At 36.3% G+C, this 20,434-nt stretch overlaps 3 protein-coding genes across 3 annotated transcripts in view; 1 reads left to right on the forward strand and 2 right to left on the reverse strand.

The window, feature by feature from the left end:
• Positions 1–20,434, reverse strand: part of LOC121248479 (beta-galactosidase-like) — a 51,456-nt gene that overhangs the window by 24,604 nt on the left and 6,418 nt on the right. The gene's annotated exons all lie outside the window — the stretch shown is intronic.
• LOC121248480 (beta-galactosidase-like) lies at positions 9,501–14,444 on the reverse strand. The gene is made up of 18 exons (XM_041146954.1): positions 14,051–14,444; positions 13,829–13,924; positions 13,618–13,730; positions 13,466–13,532; positions 13,255–13,347; positions 12,729–12,872; positions 12,554–12,642; positions 12,354–12,459; positions 12,155–12,242; positions 11,943–12,061; positions 11,622–11,783; positions 11,317–11,492; positions 11,091–11,200; positions 10,890–10,999; positions 10,664–10,774; positions 10,257–10,367; positions 9,938–10,143; positions 9,501–9,839 (listed from the first exon to the last, which is right to left on the reverse strand). Exons 1-18 carry the CDS (start codon positions 14,249–14,251, stop codon positions 9,734–9,736), a joined length of 2,208 nt encoding a protein of 735 aa, XP_041002888.1. The 5' UTR covers positions 14,252–14,444; the 3' UTR covers positions 9,501–9,733.
• LOC121248481 lies at positions 16,416–20,182 on the forward strand. The gene is made up of 6 exons (XM_041146955.1): positions 16,416–16,689; positions 16,776–16,962; positions 17,319–17,508; positions 18,023–18,226; positions 18,727–19,026; positions 19,124–20,182. The coding sequence occupies exons 1-6, from the start codon at positions 16,495–16,497 to the stop codon at positions 20,127–20,129; spliced, it is 2,082 nt and encodes a 693-aa protein (XP_041002889.1). The 5' UTR covers positions 16,416–16,494; the 3' UTR covers positions 20,130–20,182.

Consider the following 20,434-nt stretch of genomic DNA (forward strand, 5'->3'; position numbering starts at 1 on the left):
TATGGACTTGTTTCAAGAGAGGAAAAGGGCGAACATGAGATTCAAGTACTCCAGATTTGGTGTATGTGGATTGTGATTCGCATCATTTGGAGGGATCCTCAACACATTACAAAGAGGACGGAGACGAACCTTGAGGGAAAAGTTTGTGTAGTGGGAGGTAAGGGTCAAATGCCAACATCTCAAACTTATGTAGCTCTTCTACAAAAGCAAAATATGTATCTAAATATTTAGGAAAAGTGTTGGGAAAAAAATAGATAGATTGGCTAAAAACTTGATTAGCTAGCTAGAAGGGGGGAAGGAAGACCCTTCCTCCACCCTGATGATGGCCTTTGGTGTGGGATAAGGGCTATTCAGTGGTCTCAACGACATAAGTTGGGGTAGGGAGGCAAAACAATTTTTTTTTTTAATCTTACTATAAAGAAAAATAAAGTGGAAAGATTTTGAAACTCAGAGCCTACTAAGTGTTATTAAAAGCTTCTAGTGAGTAAAGAGATTTCAATCTACTTATTTGGCCGTTCCAGACTCTTAGCAAAGGTGATTAGATTATTTTACGAATCTATTTCAATCTACTTATTGACGCCGCGTCATCTCAACAAACCTTTCGAGGGTTATGCTAAATTCTCTTTTGTTTCATTTATTGAGGTTACTTTTGTTTCATTTAGCATTTTGCCTTATGCAGAGTGATTTGGATTGTTGTAATGCCCCGATCCAGGATGGGTTGAAGAGATACTTTTTGTCACCTAAAATCATCTCCTATAACACAATTATTTATACTCCAAAAACTTCATAAAATATAAATTTACTTGTTCAAACTAAATATATACGTTCCTCCACAGGGACATCAAATATAAAACTTAACATAATAAAGTAATACCTCCATAAAGACTTAAAAATATCCACGTCTCAAATTATCCAAATCATTAGAAAATAATAAATCTACTGAATAAGACTCTCTAGTAATTACTTATACCATTTGGCACTTATTCATCTACGATTATCTAATCTTGTTCGTGTTTCCTACTCTTGATTTCCAGCTGAACTATCAAGACTATTTGAAAATATTGTGGAGATCAAGAGTGAGTTATCAACAACTCAGTAAGCAGAGAACATATACTAGTATGTAAATATAAGTATTTACAAAGTTCAGAATGCAAAACAAAACATTTTTAGTTTCAGAATGCAGAATCACAACATGTTATCAAAATATCAGAGTGACAGTTCAAAATATTCATATTTAAAAGTCATTTGGCATAACATAACTGAGGATCATATCAGAACAGAATTCAATGTTTAACCCCCGTGGTAGGGTTGTGCAAACCCCGACGGCCAACTGAGTAGAAACAGAATGTGTTATATTCCCTTTATCATTCTCAAAGCCCAGAGTGTGTACACAGGAAAGTTCACACAAAAAACCACTTTACTTCCAAAGTGGGTGCACCAGAAATAGAAAAGTTAGTACCAACCCAAAGAGAGACTGCAGTTTTATACCCGTGGTAAGGTCAGAATAGAATAGAAAAAGAATGTCATCACAGAGGTTTCTAGAGATCACATCATATCATAACAGAGTACAAAACAGAACAGAACATATTTAGATCATCTTCATATAATCATGCACAAACTTTCATATTCGCTCTTTTTGCATAGTTCAGAAATAAAATGTAAAAAATATAGCTCATGTCTAGACAGTCATGACAGAAAACATTTTTCTCTTCATATACGAATTTCATGAAAATGTAGATAAAATGATCGAGGTTGATTTTAAGTTTTTTTTTTTTTTTTTTCATAACAAAACATGCATATTTTTCATAAAATTAAACTCAGTCCATTTGTTTTATGTAAAGTCTAGCATATGAACCCTGCTTACCTAGACTTCTTAATAAATTTTCTGAATTTTTTCACAATAGTACCACACAAATATCAATCGTCATCTATAAAATAAACATATAACTTACTTAAATCTCTTATTAAACACATATTTTAATATTTAAACTTGAAATGCTAAAATAATCTATTTTTCCTAAAAATCTAAAACTCTCGTAACTCTAAAACATCATCACTTCCCAAAGTCATTGATATCCACTTAATTTCTCTAACTAATTTATGTAAAATAAAGTTTTTGGACTGTCCTGAAGTAAAATAAGTCCAACTAAAAAAAATAGTTTCTAAAATAATTATTTTAAACACATCTACAACAAAAGTCCACAAGAGTTCAGTCCATCTAAAAGAAAAGTCAGGGTCATCTTGATCAATACACTTGGGAGGTTTGGATAGTGAGTTAAGATGAGATGAGATGAAATAAAAGTTAAAAGTTGAATAAAATATTGTTAGAATTTTATTTTTTAATATTATTATTTTAGAATTTGAAAAAATTGAATTGTTTATTATATTTTATGTGTAAGTTTGAAAAAGTTGTAATGATTAGATAAGATGAGATGAGTTGAGATAGTTTCTAAATCCAAACAAGTAAAAAGGTTCAAAACCTTTGCAATGAAGCCACACGGAAAAGGGTTATTAAGGGCAATCTTGTAAAAATTTATAATATGTGGGTAAAAGTGAAAGGCTAGTAAATAAGTTTTGAACTACACATACTGAGAGAAAGAGACCGTGCGTTAGACTCACCGAGAATAGCAACGAAGTCGTGGCAAGGTGGCTGGGAGAGAGAGAGAGAGAGAGAGAGAGAGAGAGATAGTGAGAAACTGAGAGAAAAGGGATGTAAAAGAGACTGTGGGGGGGATCAGGTGGGCGCTTACCGGATTGACACGGGGTGATGGAAGGTGACATGGCCAGCAGTTTCTATGGCTTGTCTTGGTGGTTCATAGTTGTTCCATCATGGGCTTCGAGGCTGAGCTACTAGGCTGCAGTGGAGGAGTTTGCTCTATTTTTTGTTATGAAAACATAGGATGTTTGGGGATGTGCGTGGGTGGCTGAACATGGGGCTAAGCATCGATTGGTGGTGATTTACAATGGAGGAGGGCAACGGTGCAACTGGGCTTGTGAGTTATAGGTGATGGCTGGACAGAGGGGCTTGAAGTGGTTTGCGGTTTAGGGTGGCAGTAGTGGTCTTCGATGGTACTGTGACTGCAACTGGGCGTGGAGGTGGACCCAAGTGATGGAGGTGCTGCGGCTTGGACCACAACCTTCTGTACGAAGGACTTCCAGGCAACATATGTAGCTTAGCAGTGCACGGTGGCTGAGCAAAGGAAGGAGATTGCAGTGGTGCAGGGAGGGGCCTGACCCACGGTGGTCTATAGATAATACTTGTAGTAGGTTAGGTGTAATGGAGTGGGTCTTCACCTCTATGGGGAGCAATTGGCATGACGGCAACTTTCAGTTTCACGTTCATGGAGGTTGGCCATTGTTTTGGTTTAGTGAACGTATAAATAGGGGAGGTTTGTCATGACTTGATAAATTGATAATGGTACTATGGGGATTTTCTCCCCTTTCAAAACCCAGTGGGCCTGTGAATGAAAGCTAAGGGAATTAAGACCAAAGGTCCAGCCTAGAATAAACAAAAGTCTCCAACCTAGTCCATGAGTAGGGTCCTCTGGACACAACCTGTAGGAGGGAGGCTGTTGTAGGGATGAGACTCGTCAATTTGAAGGCCTATTAAGTAGTGTCCAACTCTCAAGTGTCCATCTGCATGGTAGGGGTAATGTGCGGGGAACCCTTGATCACCCGACAGGAAAGACATCAACGGACCATCAAGGATATTGTCTGGGAGAAGCAAATCGGCTCGAACTACACGCCAAATTAATGACTCAGTTACAGAGCCACGCCGCATTAAAGGACTCTGACACAAGGAACATTATGAAGGACATGGACTCCATGAGGGTAGACACGATCTGTCCCCCTCAGGCTTATAGTATAAATAGCAGTTCCCAGGAACGAGAATACTTTCTCTGATCCTTAGAAATCTTTCACTTATTTACAAACTTCTAAGAATATTTAGCATCGAAGACTCTCCAGCCCTAAAGTCATATTTTCCTAGTTGAATTCTCTCTCATCTTTTGCAGGCCCATTTCGCAAGACTTGAATTGTCGGAGCCTGGCCTAAAGATGTGTGAACCACAACGTTAATAGTAGCGTCATCTATGGGATTCGAATAAATCTTACACGTCTTTCTCATGGCTGTGACAACCCGTTTCGAATAACTCAAGAGAGACGTAGGAGACACCATGGAAATAAGATTGAAAAACATGGAAGAATGGGTGACAAAATTAACTAATGAAGTGCAAATACTTCATAAGGAAAATTTGGAACTTAGAAAACCTCGGCAGGAGCGAGACGGTGAAGCAGAGTCCAGTAATAGTGAGCATGCAAGGTCCCAGAACACACAAACTGAACCAAATAAGGAGGAGAAGCAGAAGAACATGCAGTACAAGCTCCGTAACCTTAAAGGAAAATATGAGGAAATAGCAAGAAAGGCGGGTACATGGTCAACGGTGGACCAGTTGCTCACAAGTACTGGCCTACATGGAGGAGGTGATGGTGGTGCGCTTACCACCAAAGTTCAGGGTCCCAGCCATGAAAATATATGACAGAGGAATGAACCCTCTTGAGCACCTGGAAAATTTCAGGGCTCATATGACGTTGCATGGCTTCCCAGGTGAAGTAGTGTGCAGAGTGTTTCCACTAACCCTAAAGGGGCCGGCAAGCATATGGTTCGAGTCTCTGGCACCCAGATCAAAGGACAGTTTTGGCGAGCTAGCTCAATTGTTTCTAACTCAGTTCATGTCGAGTCGAAGGAGGCGGCGTCCGACGGCATACCTCCTCACCATCAAACAAGCGGAGGATGAAAGCCAAAAGTCCTACCTAGCCCGGTTCAATAAGGAGCGCATGACCACTAACGACCAAGACGAGAAGATAACCTTGGCGGCACTTCTGGGAGCAGTATGGCTACGATCCCAATTTATGGCCGAGCTGACAAGGAGGACTCCTGTGACATTGCAAGAGTTCATCGACTAGGCCAATAACTTCATCAACGCAGAAGACACTCTTTAGGCGTTAACAAAGCCAAGAAGGAAGGAGTTGGAGCAAGCAGAGAAGAGAAGAGTGGAAAGGCCCCGGCTAAAGCTAAGCCCCATGAGAAGCCGGAGAAGAGCTCTCAAGATAAGAGGCGAGAAGCAGTCCCGACAAAGGGACTGGGACCTTGATTTGACATGCCCACATTCACCATACGCAAGGCCGACACCTCTGCCACCCGAAGAGAGGATGATCAAGGTATAGTGTGCCGCTATTGTACATACCACAGGTCCACCTCATATAATACCAAGGACTATTTCTCCCAGCAAGGAAGGAGGGAATACGCGGAGTAGGAAAGACAACGCCACCCCCAGGCCCAAAGAGTGGAGCAAGAAAGAAGGTTGGGCAGAGGAAAGAAAAATTGGAAAAATGAGAATGGTAAGAAGGCTACAACGTAATGAAAAGAAATGAAATCCCAATTCCAACTTTATATAGAGGAAAGGCGACGATTAGTCTCCCACACCCCATGCAGAAGGAAGAAGTATGAGCCGTTTCAAATTCTGGAAGTGCAATCCACAAAGCGACGCGAATGCAAAGAGCCACTTGATATTCTCAGCATTAATGAGCTTGAAAAGATATCATCATAATCATCAAAAGGTGAGCCAATAAAAAATGATGGGAAAGTGTTTCGAGGATAACCAAACGACGGGAGTCACTCTGAACTTTGGGGTCGCACGAGCATCAACAAAGGGATCTCGACTTTAGAGGCAAGGCAGGTTCGAATAGTCATAAAGTCCCATCATACTCATCTGGTGAGAATTAACGGAGTAACTATAAGAAAATTTTTCCTCCTTTCTAAACATAGCGGGCCTGTGAATGAAAGTTAAGGGAATTAAGACCAAAGGCCCAGCCTAGAATAAACAAAATCTACAACCCGGCCCATGGGTAGGGTCCTCTGGACGCAACCTGAAAGAGGGAGAGTGTTGTAGGGGATAAGAGTCGTCGATCTCAAGGCCCCTCGAGTAGTGTCCAGCTCTTAAGTGCCTGTCCACATGGTAGGCGTAATGTGCAGAGAACCCTTGATCACCTGACAGGAAAAACATCAACAGACCACCAAGTATATTATCTGGGAGAAGGAAATCAGAAAATCACGTTGCATTAATGGCACTACTACCCGGGCTACACGCCAAATTAATAATGCTGTCACAAAGCCACGCCGCATTAAATGACTCTGACACAGGGAATAGTATGAAGGACATGGACTCCATGAGGGCATACACAATCTGTCCCCCCCCCCCCAAGCTTATAGTATAAATAGCAGGTCCCATATACGAGAATACTCTCTCTGATCCCTAGAACTATTTCACTTATTTACAAACTTCCAAGAATATTTACTAACTGTGGCATCGGAGACTCCCCAACCTCAAGACCACTCTCTCTTAGTTGCATTCTCTCCCATCTTTTGCAGGCCTATTTCGGAAGACTTGAGTTGTCGAAGTCGAGCCCAAAGGTGTGCAAAAAACGTTGCTAACAGGTAGTTTCTAAAATGTGAATGATATGCTTGTACCTGGGAGAGATATAGAGTTAAGGAAACTGAAGAGATTTTATATGTGCGGCAACCCTAGTTGAGGGAGATTTCTACTTGTATAAAAAGGTATATACTTTTATATATATATAGGTAGAGGAGGAAAGGGGAGAGCAGAAACGTGCATGGAACTTACATGTAAGTCAAGATATTGAGTATGGGCTTTTAGCAAAACTTCTTGGGCCACTACCGATTAAAAATGGCCTACTTGGTCTATAAAATAGGCTTTAACACATTTATAGAGTCCAAAGTCATCCGCTAAACCCTAACAGACCTAAAAATCAACTATTTGTCTCTAGGGCCTAAAAAAAAAAGAAAAAAAAAAACCAGCTAACCAAAAATCGTAGCTTGCCGACTTATACAAAATTATCCAATTAATCTCAATAAGGTTTCTGAAATATTGGCCCGATAAATGTAATTTATGCCCAAAAAAATCTATTTATCACAAACTAAATTTTGGACCCGTAACCTATTTTAAATTACTCGTTAAGTCTTGAATGGGCTTCCCATACATATTAACTTCAATAAAAATTATTAGTTCGTGGGCTTGGTGCTGGGCCTGGCCCGGGTGTTAAGTTGTGCTAGTCTCTTTCAAAATGTGCATGCTCTTGTTCAAGTACTTCCATGCTTATTTCAACCATATTTATTTTCCATCCAAAACAAAAACAAATATTAGATCTCTTTACTTTGATGAATGAGTTTCGCTTTAGATAAATATTTTTCTTTTATCCCTAATTTTATTCGTTCTTGGGATTTCCTTTTGGTGTTTGGTAGTTGGAGGTTGGGAGTGTAGAAATAGCTGTACTAGGATTGAAGTTTTGTCGTGCAGAACTCATATGTAAAATTATTATTATTTTATCCAAGAGGGTTCGAGGGATGCTTTTGTAAGAGCATTTACATTAACTTCATATAAATTTTCCTATAATTTGATTAAAAAATACCATTTTTTTTAAATCTTATTCTAAATTTTAGTCATCTTTTCAAAACCTCCTGCATCTCACTTCATATTCTTTCTCTATTCTATTAAAATAATTTTTCTTTATTTTTTCTTTATTATTTTTTTACTCATTTATTTGTACATTTTCAAGTACTGCTCATTTTTTCTTTTAGAGAAATAGCAGAAGAAAATTTTTTAACTTAATTTTTTCACATTTTTATAAAAAAAATATATATATAATTTCACTAATAATCATTTTCTTGAATATTAAGTAAAAAAAAATTTTTAAAAAGAATTAAAAATAAAAAGAAATAGTAAAAAGATAGTAGAAGAAGGATAAGGCTATCATTATTCTATATTTAATTGAACTTTACTTATGTTACACGTACGAGAGAAGCTGGGAACCGGTTCCGGTATAAAGAGGGTATTTACACCCACCAATAACCGATTAACACGTCATCATTTTAATAAGAAAAATATAGAACCGGCCACGTTCAAACAATATCTCTCTCCCTCTCTCCCTCCTCAAGCCTCTCTCTCTCTCCACCCCTTGCTGCCAACTAGCCTCTACAATCGCAAAGGGAAAAAAATGCCCACTTACTATTATGTTCGAAATTAAGAGACTGATGACAAGAAGATAAACTTCTTTCTTGGGTAAGCCTAATTTTCATGCTTTAGTTTGATTTTCAATTTTGATTTAGAAAAGAAGAGAAACGGAAGGTTATACTTCTTTCTATGTTAGATTTTTAATTAGAATCTGTTATATCTATTTTATAGTAAAAATAATTTTATAATTTAACGTATTATATCAAATCACATCAATTTATAAATTTATTTTTATATTTTATAATTTTATTTTTATGTAATCATTTTATAAATAAAAAATTTTTTAACAATTTTTTCTGAGACCAAATAAACAAACACAGAGAGAACTTTTCTTTCTCAAAATCCAGAAAGACTTGGGAGTTGGGACTGATGAAGGGCAAGGGAGGTCTCTAGAGCTCGAAATCAGATTTTATTTTTGTTGGCTATATATGATTCTCTGAGACGCGGCTCAATTTAAAACTAACGAAATGACTGATGTGCCAGCCATATATTGGATGGTGTTAAATGGAAGTTGACACCATGTCCAATTTGAAGATAAGGGGCGCTACTCTGTCGTTCGAGTAATACTGTTTGATATTATCGTTAGTTATAAATTTTTTTTTTCTATTCATATTTTTTAATATATTTAAATATTTTAAAAAAAATATATCAATACATTTAAAATCATTTTCTTCATCATTCGGTAAGTTAAAAAAAAAAATACCGTACAGTCAAACCGAGCGGTATGATTTGGACGGCATAGTAAACTTTTCCTTTGAAGATACTCTCTACTCATATTTATAAAAAGAAATGAAGACAATTTTAGATCAGATACTACTCCTATTTATAAGAGAATTGACGATAGTATAAAATCATTCTTAAGTGGAAGGAGTAATAATAAAGCATCTCTCACTATAAACTCAAGATTAAGATTTTTGAAGCTTTGAGTTTGAAAAAACGATAGGTCTTGTTTATTTTCGCAGATGAGATAAGATGATATGAAAGTTAAAAAAGTTGAATTATTTATTCTATTTTATGTAAAAATTTAATAAAATTGTAATGATTAGATGTGAATAGTTATGAAAATAAGTGAGGCTAAATGAGGGGCAAATATGGGTCTTGATTATTAAATAAGACCAATATCAAGAATTAAAGAAAAGTTCGAAAACATGAAAACAATTAAAACTAACAAAGAATCTAATGAAAAAGCTCGCAGGGGTTAAACAATGGCTACTTGGGTCTCAATTATTTTTTTTTTTAAAAAATGCTTGAATACTTTCCTCGTCTTTTAACCCACAATTTTTTTTTTTTGGGTTTTTAATTTTTTTATAAAATAGTTGTAAGTGAATCAATTTTTCTTTTTGTATTATAAGATTCCATAAACGACATGTTTTTGAGATTAGAAATGACAGAAGAAATTATACGTTGCTTCAAATATATAAATCCGCTTAAAATATGTCATATCAACAAATCATTTCATTATATTGGATTGAATTGTACATACACCACATACTACTCCTATTTACACAGGAGAATTGGGCATAATTCAATGAGGATGATATAAATAAATGGAAGGAATATCACAAAACATAAGATTTGCTAATATGCTTCTGTAGAAGAATCAAAGGATCAAGACCAATGATTTCCCCTCGAAGAGGTATTTTATCATATTCTTTTGACCAAAGAAATTCCTCTTGGGTCACCACCCCATTCTTCAAGCACGACCATTAAATTTCCCCTCGGGTTTAGCCATGAGCGTGGAACATGATACCTGTAATTAACAACAACCTTGTTAGAAATCGGTTTCAATGTGTAGAGATGTGGATGCAATGAGGTATGATTTTGAAAACTATTAAAATTCCCTCTCACCATTTTTGAGAGGGGCTCCCGCAATCACTTAGGCATTTCTTTTCATTGTAATATCCAGTGTAACTGCATGTGCCACAGTTACCATATGCCTTGTTTGCAGCCCAGTGGCGCCCAATGCTTTGGCCATTTATCCATACCTCACCCTTTCCCATGCTGCTCATATCTAGAGCCAATGGTTCATTTCCTTGTGGGGCATCAAAATTAGTCTGCAAATATCAACCACGAAATCAATATTATCTACAAAAACTTGCATATTTTTGTCCCAAATTCCGGAGGAGAATTGAAAAAGCCATTATCTGGGTAGCAGGATCGTTCTTACCTTGTACCATGTCAGAGGGTGCTTTGTCACTAGTCCTGCTCCTCCTGTCCACCTCACAATGGAGCTTCCTCCGGACGAAAACACACTTATATCTTCACCGTTTAGACCTTTCTGTTCAAAACCATGCACACAAGTGAGTAAACCATGCATCCAGGCTTCACCTCACATTGCATATGTATTTTAAGTTTTATTTAAACACTGATCCATTCCTGTGGAGAACTGTTTTTATGTCTTAGTTTTGAAGACATTTTCTTTAAAAAACTTCAGGTGCCCTTTTACTATTGAGGCTCTATATTATATGAATGATTCATGTTGCTGGTATATAAGTTTTGAATTCCATATTTTTTTTCAGTATGATGGGAAGTGACATTTGAGATCAGTGAAGGGAGGCTATGGAGGAAACAAACCTTGTAGGACCATTTCCATCGTGACATGTCCCATTTTCCAGCATTGACACCCGACAAGGTGACCGGGCCAAGAATTCCGGCATTCCATGACTCAAAATGCAGGCCGATATTCTGAAATCAATAAAAACTAGATGCATAACGACCAAAAGAAGACAAATGTGTGGTTCCGGTGCCACCAGGAATGTTTTGCAAAAGGAGTAGACTGATCATGAATGCAAATACAGACCTGAAGTCCAACAGTAGCGCTTAACAAAGCAATCTTGTTGACCCCCACTCTCAGGCTCACTCCCTTCCAGAATGATACTTTTGGATTTTCACCTTTCCCATAAGCAATTCCTACCAAAGAGTGGAAAATCCACGAGTTAATAGAATAGAGCATGAGCTTTATTTCCCAAAACATCTATCTTTTAGGCAAAAAAATGTGTACCAACTGATTGGCCGTTGACGAAAACTTGCAAAGCATGGCCTGCAGATTCAACACTGAGGACAGGAAGCTTTCCGGTTCTTAGAAATCCTTCATTTGCGTTTATAGTCACGCTGTGGGGACAAAAGATCAGATCCAAAAGTGATAAATATAGTTTAGCTACTGATCTCAACAAGTTTTGATTAAAATCTTCTTAGAACACCATAGTTTGAGGTTCTAAGTTACTCACTCTGTCATGTACCACAAATAGTCAGTGGTGTCCCACGTGACACTCAGTTGCTCCTTTAACCCATCAGCTGTGAATGAACCTTTATCAGCAGGAGTGGCAACAGCTTCAGTGAATGACTGCCACCCGAATGCTCCTTCCACCGGCACCATATTCATATGCGAGCCTTGATGATTAGTCTGAGTACAGAATAGAGATTAATTTCAGTTTGTTGAAATTTCTTTGAGTCTCACTAGCTGGATAAGTTCTCAAACTTGACAAACTCGAATGGAGGCCGAAAGTCCAATTTTGAAAGACAATGATATTACCTTCGCAGTGTTGAAAACTTCAGTTATGCAGTCAGGGAGAATGCTGATGGACCAAGCAGGCAGAATGTAATGACCGTTTCCAAAGTTCACAGTTACAGAAGAACTCTGGTCGTAGTTTGATAGGAAGGCAGCACAAACCCCAGGTGCTTTGAAAACATGAGCCTTGTAATGAATAAGAATTGGGAACCAAAATTAGTATTCAGTAAAGAACCAGGAATATAACTTCGACTGTAACAAACGTGCATGCTTGCCCACAAACACACAAGCAGAGAAAGGGGTTCAATATATATTCAAGATCTGGCAATCTGTATAGAAGAAAACCTCTTGATTTCTCCCAAGTGACGCCACTATGGGATTTGTGGCTACTAGAGCTGGTTCAGCACGCTTGATGGCAAAATGCAAGTTTCTCAAATGGGTATATTTTGGTTCTCTAGGTAGCCCTGACATGCATAGAATATATCAGAGACAATCAACAAAGAATATAGAAATTCTCCATGAAATTCGAAGGTTTCTTTCTATTCTTGAAATCTCACCATATTCATCAAGTGGAGCATCGTAATCATAACTCGTGGCAACAAACGGACCTCCAGAAGTCCTGCCGAAGTTTGTTCCACCATGGTACTATAGTGAAATTGGACAAAGAAAGCAGAGCTCTAAGCATGGTTTCTTCTGATTCAAACCCCAATTGGATGGATTTTTTTTGCAGACATATATTAGGAAGGATTGACTTACCATATAATAATTAAAGTAAGTACCCTTATTTTGTATGAATTTCAACACTGCAAGGGCTATATCTTCTACCGGTCTATATGGAGTTGGACCACCAAATTCCAGAAACCTGGTCGTAAGATTTACAAAGAGCTAGAGCTTCAATGAATTGAAGTATAACATCAAAAATTTATAATAAGTTGGACAACATCAAAAAACATTACCAGCTAGTCCAGAGTTCTGTCCACATTTTGGGTTTATAGTTTTTATTTGGAGTGAAGTTTTCACAGTAGAAACCATTGCAAGTGTTTATCTGTAATATGAACAGAGAAAATATTAGCTTAAGAGAGATTCAAAAGTTTTAAATGCCATGCAGAGTAATATTAAAAGAAGTTTTACAATTGGATCAGGAGCATCCTGTTGCTTGCACATGACCCATGGTACTCCAATGTGTTGATTCAGTGCCATTGAAGCTGCCCATCTCGAATAAGCAACTCCAGGAGTTCCAATTTGGTATTCCACGAGGTCGTATTCATTTTCTATCTGCCATAGACATGTAAGCAAGCAGATTAATCAAAAGTACTGCGTGTCTGAATGGGCCAATCCCAAATAAAATAATATCAGAAACATTAAAAATAAGGCCTAGAAGGAGCTATTTAGGTTGATATGACATAGGCTACAACTATATATATAAGATTGTTGGCATGTTTACATAATCCTTAAAAATGGGGTAACATTCACACTCTCAAATCAGTCTCCTTCATAAATTGATTTAATGGTAAGGCTAGCTTATGCCTTACGTATGGGGCAAGATATCCACCGGCCTCGTTCTTCTCCTACCTAAAATTCGAGCTAGCAGTTGTATAGACAAGGTTGACAGTATTGTTCATTGTTAAACACATACATACATATATTTTTTACGTACCTGACTTAGAATTATTGGGCCTCCTTGGGGTTCAAACAATCTTTCTGCCTTCATGATATCAACGATCTTTGTGGTAAATCTTTGCATTTCAGCCTTTAATAAGAAATATCATAGACAACTTAATTAGTTATACATATAATGTCATAAAAAGTGAATTTTCACATATTGCAAATAAACATATATAAATTACAAGCACCCTGTGATCTCTTACCTTGAATGGCCCATTGTCCGTTCTGAAGGCAATACCAGGAATGAACTTCAACCAAACAGGAAAGCCCCTGATCGAACAAAGTTTATTAAAATCAGAATTTTCAATCTATATATATATATATATATAGGGCAGAGTTGTTGTGTGATCTTTACCCAAAATTCCACTCAGCACAAGCGTAGGGACCAATTCGAAGGTGCACATAAAGACCAGCTTGCTGGACTAGTTTTATGAAATGAACTATATCATACCTCCCCTGGAAATTGTACTGTAAAACACAGAGAAAATGGATGAAAAAGGCAAACAGATTTGAAGTAAATAAATCAAACTAGATAAGATGATATTTTGTATTTTATCATGGTTTACCTGTCCTCGAGAAGGCTCATGCCCATTCCAAAAGACATAAGTCTGGATGACATCCAACCCTCCAAGTTTAGCCTTCTGAATAAGACCAGGCCACATCTGTATATACATTCACCAAAGAAACCATAAATTAAGCCATGTCTAAACAGAAGAAGAAGAAGAAGAAGAAGAAGAAGCTAAGTAGTCATGTAAAGATTGCAATATTCGAATGCTGGCCGTACGTACGTCAGGAGTGCTTCGTGGGTAATGAATGGATCCTGAGATAAGAATTCTTCGTTTTCCATTGATGAGGATAGCTTTGTCGTCGTACGAGACTGTTGCGACTGCTACGGTGAAAGCGCATGAGATTATCACCAAGACAAACATGCAAAGCACGTTGGTTTTAACTACTACTTTATCCGCCATAACTGATGAACTTGGATTCATCGATCTGAAATTTGCGTGTTAGAGATTGGATGATGATGCTACTATTTATAATACCAAAATTGATCGATATTGTTGATTAAAGCGCGCGCATGCTACTCGCTCATCACATAACTATATCTATATATATCTATTTGACGCAGAACTATGTTCTTATCCTCTTGTTTTCATCTATTTCTCGCTTATTCTAATTAAGTCTGCCTAACTATATTCTTAATCAAGTTTGAATCGAAAAACCTGGCTATAAAAAAGCTGTACCTGTAACATCTGCCATTCATATTTTTTTATTTTTTATTTTTTATTTTAGCCGAAAATATGAATAAGTTTCATAGCTAACTACCTCTCAAGCCCTCCATGCATGCATGCATCCATCTTATTGAAGTTGATTTATGAATGTCTACTTCTAGATGTCGGCCTCCATGAAAAACTTTGCTTCCACACTTAAAAAACACACCTAACACTTTGAACAACTTCAGAATAATATTAATTGGTAATTAAGGATTATATCAATTAATGCAAAACTAAAAGATTCCCTGCTGGCCAGTACCGTGAGATCCACGTAATTATATATAGGATATATATGTTAAGGTGGAAATTAGATATATATATATATATATATATATATACGTACAATGTCTGGAATGGAGACAAATGATATACAGAAAATTAGGCCGAAAAGCGACAGATCATCGAGCACGATGATTGATTAAGTTGAGATTCTAGCAAAAATAAATTATTACATATTAGTGTTTTTATTACAAATATCATTACTATTTTAATTCTAGTATTTTTTGTTGCAAATAATCGTTATTGTCGCAAATAATTCGTCTCAAATGCTTTTTTTTTTTTTTTTTTTTTTTTGTAGAATTATTCTCATTCATGTAAGGTAGAGGAGATTAATGGAATTTTCTTTAACTTTTTTTTTTTGTGGCAAAAGGTTCTAATAAAGAAGATAATGGAAACCAAATTGTACGTTGAAGAACCAAAGGTTGTAAAGATCGATGTTTGAATTCAAAGAAGAAGCAAAGGCGTACAAGTACGCTAAGCAAGTGGGTTTTGGTATGCCAAGGAATTCATGCTTCAAGTCTATGCAAAGCAAGATACAAATGTCATATATATTATGGGATTAGATCATAGATCCTTATGTGGAAAGAAGACTTGAACAAGATGATAAAGTTGGAAGAGAAATCATGCTATTCATTGTTATTTTTTGTCATCATCCCCACACCATCTTCTAATTTATAATCAACGAAACGAAAAATTATTTATCATCCAATCATTTGATATCATATTATAAAGAATTCGTACGATAATGATGATTAAGAAAGACGGTGGCGAATACAATTTTCAATCATTTGATACCATATTATTATTATTATTGTTAATGTTACTTCCATTGTTTAATTAATGAAAAAGTTTAGTTCACACAAAGAATTTTAAAGGTAAAATTTATACATTAAGAAAACTATTAAGAACTCAATAATACTTGTACCTTTTTATTGATTATGTAAGCATTATTTTTAATTGGCATGACATCTTATAATAATATCAAAATATCACTTATCCAAAATTTGAAAATTATATGCAATAATTATTCAATAAATTGATACAATTTGTTATGATATATTAGATTGTAAACTCTTTCCAAGGTAAAAAAATTCTATGGCATCACAATTAGTTACATCAATTTATAAATTTTAGTTATCTAAATAGCTTTTAATATTTATTAACCTAATTTTTGTTAACCTAATGCTTCTATATTTTTTATTTGAATAATGATGTATACATGTTTATATGTACAAGGATCCTTGATTATTAGACTGTTACTTTTCATTTATTTTTATTATTTTTTATTACTATTTTTTATTTTTTATTTTTTATTATTTTTTAATTATTTTTTCACTATTATTTACAGAAGAAAAAATCTAATTGTAAGCGATTCTGCGCATTAATACGTGCACTCATTCAATATGATTGGTTAAAAAATAGATTTTATTAAAAACAGTTCTAATTTGAATTTAGAATATGAAAACAATAACATTAGTAAGCAGATTAGTATGCAAACTTACTTATACGTAGCAAAACTCTTTACAGAATATTTGAAATTATCTTTTACGGTGGATTTTAAAAAAAAATAATAATTTACTTTATTTCCGCCATTAACGAGCCAGACTCGACCTTTAAATCCCCCTTTTTCTTTTTTGGCGCGAATTACCATCGAGTTGTCGTCTCCGATTCTCTCGACTATGACCACGGTACCAGAAGTGACCGATCTATTCGCAAGGCTCGCTTTGCACCTCAAAGCCCTAAATGAAGAAGACGTAGAAGAAACTCTCGGTTGCTCCATTTCATTGTTTAACAAATCTCTGAACCTTGATGAAGATTCTAGGGTCAGGGTTTTGGACACAGCACTATCCCTAATGTGCTTCAAAGCGCCCCAGGTTTAGTTCTTTCCAAGCTTCTAGGTTAGGCCTTTTGGAGAGAGCGATCTGTTCTAGTTTCTCATCGTGTAATTGTTCTCGTTTAGGTTTTCAATTCGATGCTCGAATATTTGGTCCAGACGATTGTCACTGTTTTGTCGTCGTCGATTTCTTGCAAAGTGTTTAGAGTTCATACGGACGAGGTTTTGTGGGTCGGGAGTTCATTTTCGCGCCATGATTGTTTGGAATTGATTGAAGCGTGCGCCGATGTCACATGGAAGTTGGAGGGACACGGTGGGTTTGTTTAATTTTGTGAAAGTACGACTTTCAAACCGCTATTTTTCTATTGGCTTCTTAGTGAGTTCCTTATCTTTATGATTTTGCATGCGTGGGATATGTCTTGGTTCTGAGAATATATGTCTAACCTCTTTAAGTTCATTGCTAACATATTTTGTGATCGGATGAACAAAGTTCTACCGAGAACCAGAGCTGCGACTCTGAATCAATGCTTGTCATTTTTCACAGATCTCACAAAGAAGTTTTTTTTTTTTTTTTTTTTTTCATCTGGATTTGACACTTGAATTATGTGATTTATGGGACCGTTACAGTCCTCTTCATTAAGTTTTTAACACATTTTTCAAATCCTACAGGGACGCTTTCGCAAATGTTATCATGTGCTCTTGTAAGATTAGTGATTTCAGCTTCTTGTTATCGATACTTGTTACCATCAATTCCTGTTCTTGATCCAAGATCAATTCATAGAAGAAGCATAGCAGTTTCACAGCTGCTTTGCCAATTTCACAGAGATTTATCATTTAAGAATTACGAAGTACCTTTCAGGTTTGCTGTTAACAGAGTTTCTATAACTGTTTTTCTTTTTCTTCCTATTGTGGGGGACGGAAGCATTTGATGGGGCAAAATTCCTGTCACTTAAATACAAATGTTAAACATTTTACTTAAAAAATGTTAGTTTCCACGGGTTCCATTGGTCTCTGAAAATGACGTCAATGTTATTGAAATCCCAATTTTTAGTGAAAAGGCGAATGTAGAATTTGCAGAGATATATACCTTCTTACCAGCAAATCTCAGCCCAGAACCTGATTTTAGTTTTCCTAAGTTATCCTTCCATTGACACTCTTTTCTTTTGGGCTGTTTTGAGTTTTACACTACCCTTTCTTCAACTTCATTAAAGACAAAGTACTCTTACCCAATATAAAATGTTAAACAAATTTATCCCCATTGTTTGCATAAAAGGTTACGGGTATTCTGGCTCTCATAAGATTGCAGCACTCTTTAAATGTTCTTAAGCACTTCTACATTTGTAAATAATTATTTATACATCATCCTTGTGCAGGTTGCTGTCCTGGTATCTTGACCCATTAACTCTAAAGCGTGATCTTTTGAAAATTTTTCAAGATACTACGGAGAGGCCTTTCATTTCTTTGAATGAGGAACTTCATGAGAGGATGGATTGGCGCCATACAATCCTATGCTTGTTACTTTCTCCTACTATGTTTATTGAGACCAGAGCTTTGTTACATAGCTGGCTTCTATTGACGTGAGTACATACTTCCTGATCACATGAAATGCTCCAGCCCTTTGCATTGCTCATTGTTTTCTGTATCATTCTAGAAGGAATTGAAATATCAGGTTAAGTTGCTTCTAAATGCATAATAATTCTTCTGTGCTTGTTACTTTCTAAAACAATGTGCATGGTTGTACTTTATTAAAAATAAAAATAATGTTCAGAGCTGTGTCGTGGTGGTCTCTAATTGGTAGATTATTTTTCAAGCTATATATAAACATGCTTCCTTTTTATAGGTACTACATATCTTATATTGGGATTGGAAACAAATGATGTATAATGAATGTTCATCATTTGAAAATTATGTCCTGGTTTCGTGTTTCATGGGTTTACCATCGATGAAATAGAAATATTTACTGATAAAGATAAAAATAAAAAAAATGACATTTTATTTTTGAACAATGTGTCTTTGGTTGGAATTCCCTAAGTAACCAGCTTATAGAATCTGTTTTTCTGATTTTTGTGTGCAACAGGGGTCTGGTCTCTGTGCAAGAATTTCTAACCAAGTTGGTCTCAATAATACTAGATGTAATCTCCAGACCCAATTGGTGGGGCTTCTCAGTAGAATTAGGATCAAAGCTTCCATTTTCTAATGCATATTTTCCCTACAACCACCACTTATTGAGGATCTTGGCTGGACCATTATCGACTGAACGCCTTATGCAGTTTTCTTGTTCTTTAAACAAACCAGCTTCACATGCTTGGAAAGATCACGTGGCTGCAATCAAGCCAGCTGTAATGAAGACTAAAACGATTGATCACAAATCTTCTTGGTAAATTCTTACACCACTGGTCCACATGAATGCAATAGGGCTTTTACACCTTTTTGACCCAACTTCCAGAACTCATCTTTTAAATATTGCATAGCAGGGCTCTGGCAATCAACTTCCCAGATTGGTTCTATTTTGCTTCTGTTTTACTCTTCACTGAGGAACGTCTTCCAGAATATTTTCATTCAAAATTCAAATTGGTGACCGCTAAAATTGGAGAAACTCATGACATGGAACCACCTTATTCTGCTGCTGCAGCAAGGTACATTGGATGGATTCTGAGCCCCACTAGTAAATATCATCAGGACATTCTTGTTACTTCTTTAATTAAAATATCAGACTCGTGGACACCGAAACAATTTGGTTCAGTTTCACATGACAAAGATCCAGTAAGTTACAATGAGAAACCAAAGAGACCCAATTTGGGTGACAAAAGAGATCATACTCTCACAAAAGTGCGTGATTGTCAAACCATTGGACTCTGGCTCAAAGAATTCCAAGACATAGGAATGTGGTACTGGAATGAAACAATCAACAGTCAGGTGTCTTGCGAGGAAAAATCACCCTATGGTCTTAATTTTCAGCAAAATGTGCTGTTCAGAAGAATCCCATTAGGCGCCTTGATTGGGTGCTCGAATAATATAGATGAAGATGGATGTCAGATGCTGCTACATTATGCTGCAACTGGGAGATTACTTCAGCCAGTAGAAACCCAATGCACTAAATTGAAACATGTAAAATGGAGCTCCGTGGAGTGGGAAGAATCGGTTAGATGGACAGATAAATTTAATAAGAGGGAGGCTGTAGCAGGTGCCTGTCTTGTTTTCAGTTTAACAGATACAGTTGAGAGCATGTCTGATTTATCATTTGACAGTGAAGAGAGTGGACTGCAATTTATTTCCCGGTTTAAGTTAAGGGCTTGCAAGTACTTGATTAATTGTATTAAGAAGTTAATCCAGCTCACAATTGATGAAGATGTAGTGATGTTAATGGATCTCAGTAGTAGATTGGCAAAGTGGAGGCATCAAGGGCAAGAACTGCAACAGGTTGATAAAGATCTAGATGGTGTAATTAATAGGTTGAGTCATAAATTATCTTCACTTTAATAGTAGATTTTGTAAAGGAATAGACCCCCAGTTTATGCAGAAGTTGTTCTTTGTATAGAGATGACCAAGTTGTAAAATAACACGTATCATTCTGTTGTTCAATGAGCACCTGTAACTTGCAAGAATGTGATAGTGTAGACATTGCCAGAATGTTGCAGTACGGTGTTGTTGCTCATTAAATAACTGCATGAATGTGATAATACAAGATCATGTATTTAAGAGAGTAACAAAGTGTGATCGAATTTCAAGTATTAGGAGGTAGAAGAGATTATTATTGAGTTCTATGGTAGAAATTGGCAAATCAA

The sequence above is a fragment of the Juglans microcarpa x Juglans regia genome, chromosome 2D, assembly GCF_004785595.1.
Source record: "Juglans microcarpa x Juglans regia isolate MS1-56 chromosome 2D, Jm3101_v1.0, whole genome shotgun sequence".
In the NCBI taxonomy this organism is placed as follows: Eukaryota; Viridiplantae; Streptophyta; class Magnoliopsida; order Fagales; family Juglandaceae; genus Juglans; species Juglans microcarpa x Juglans regia.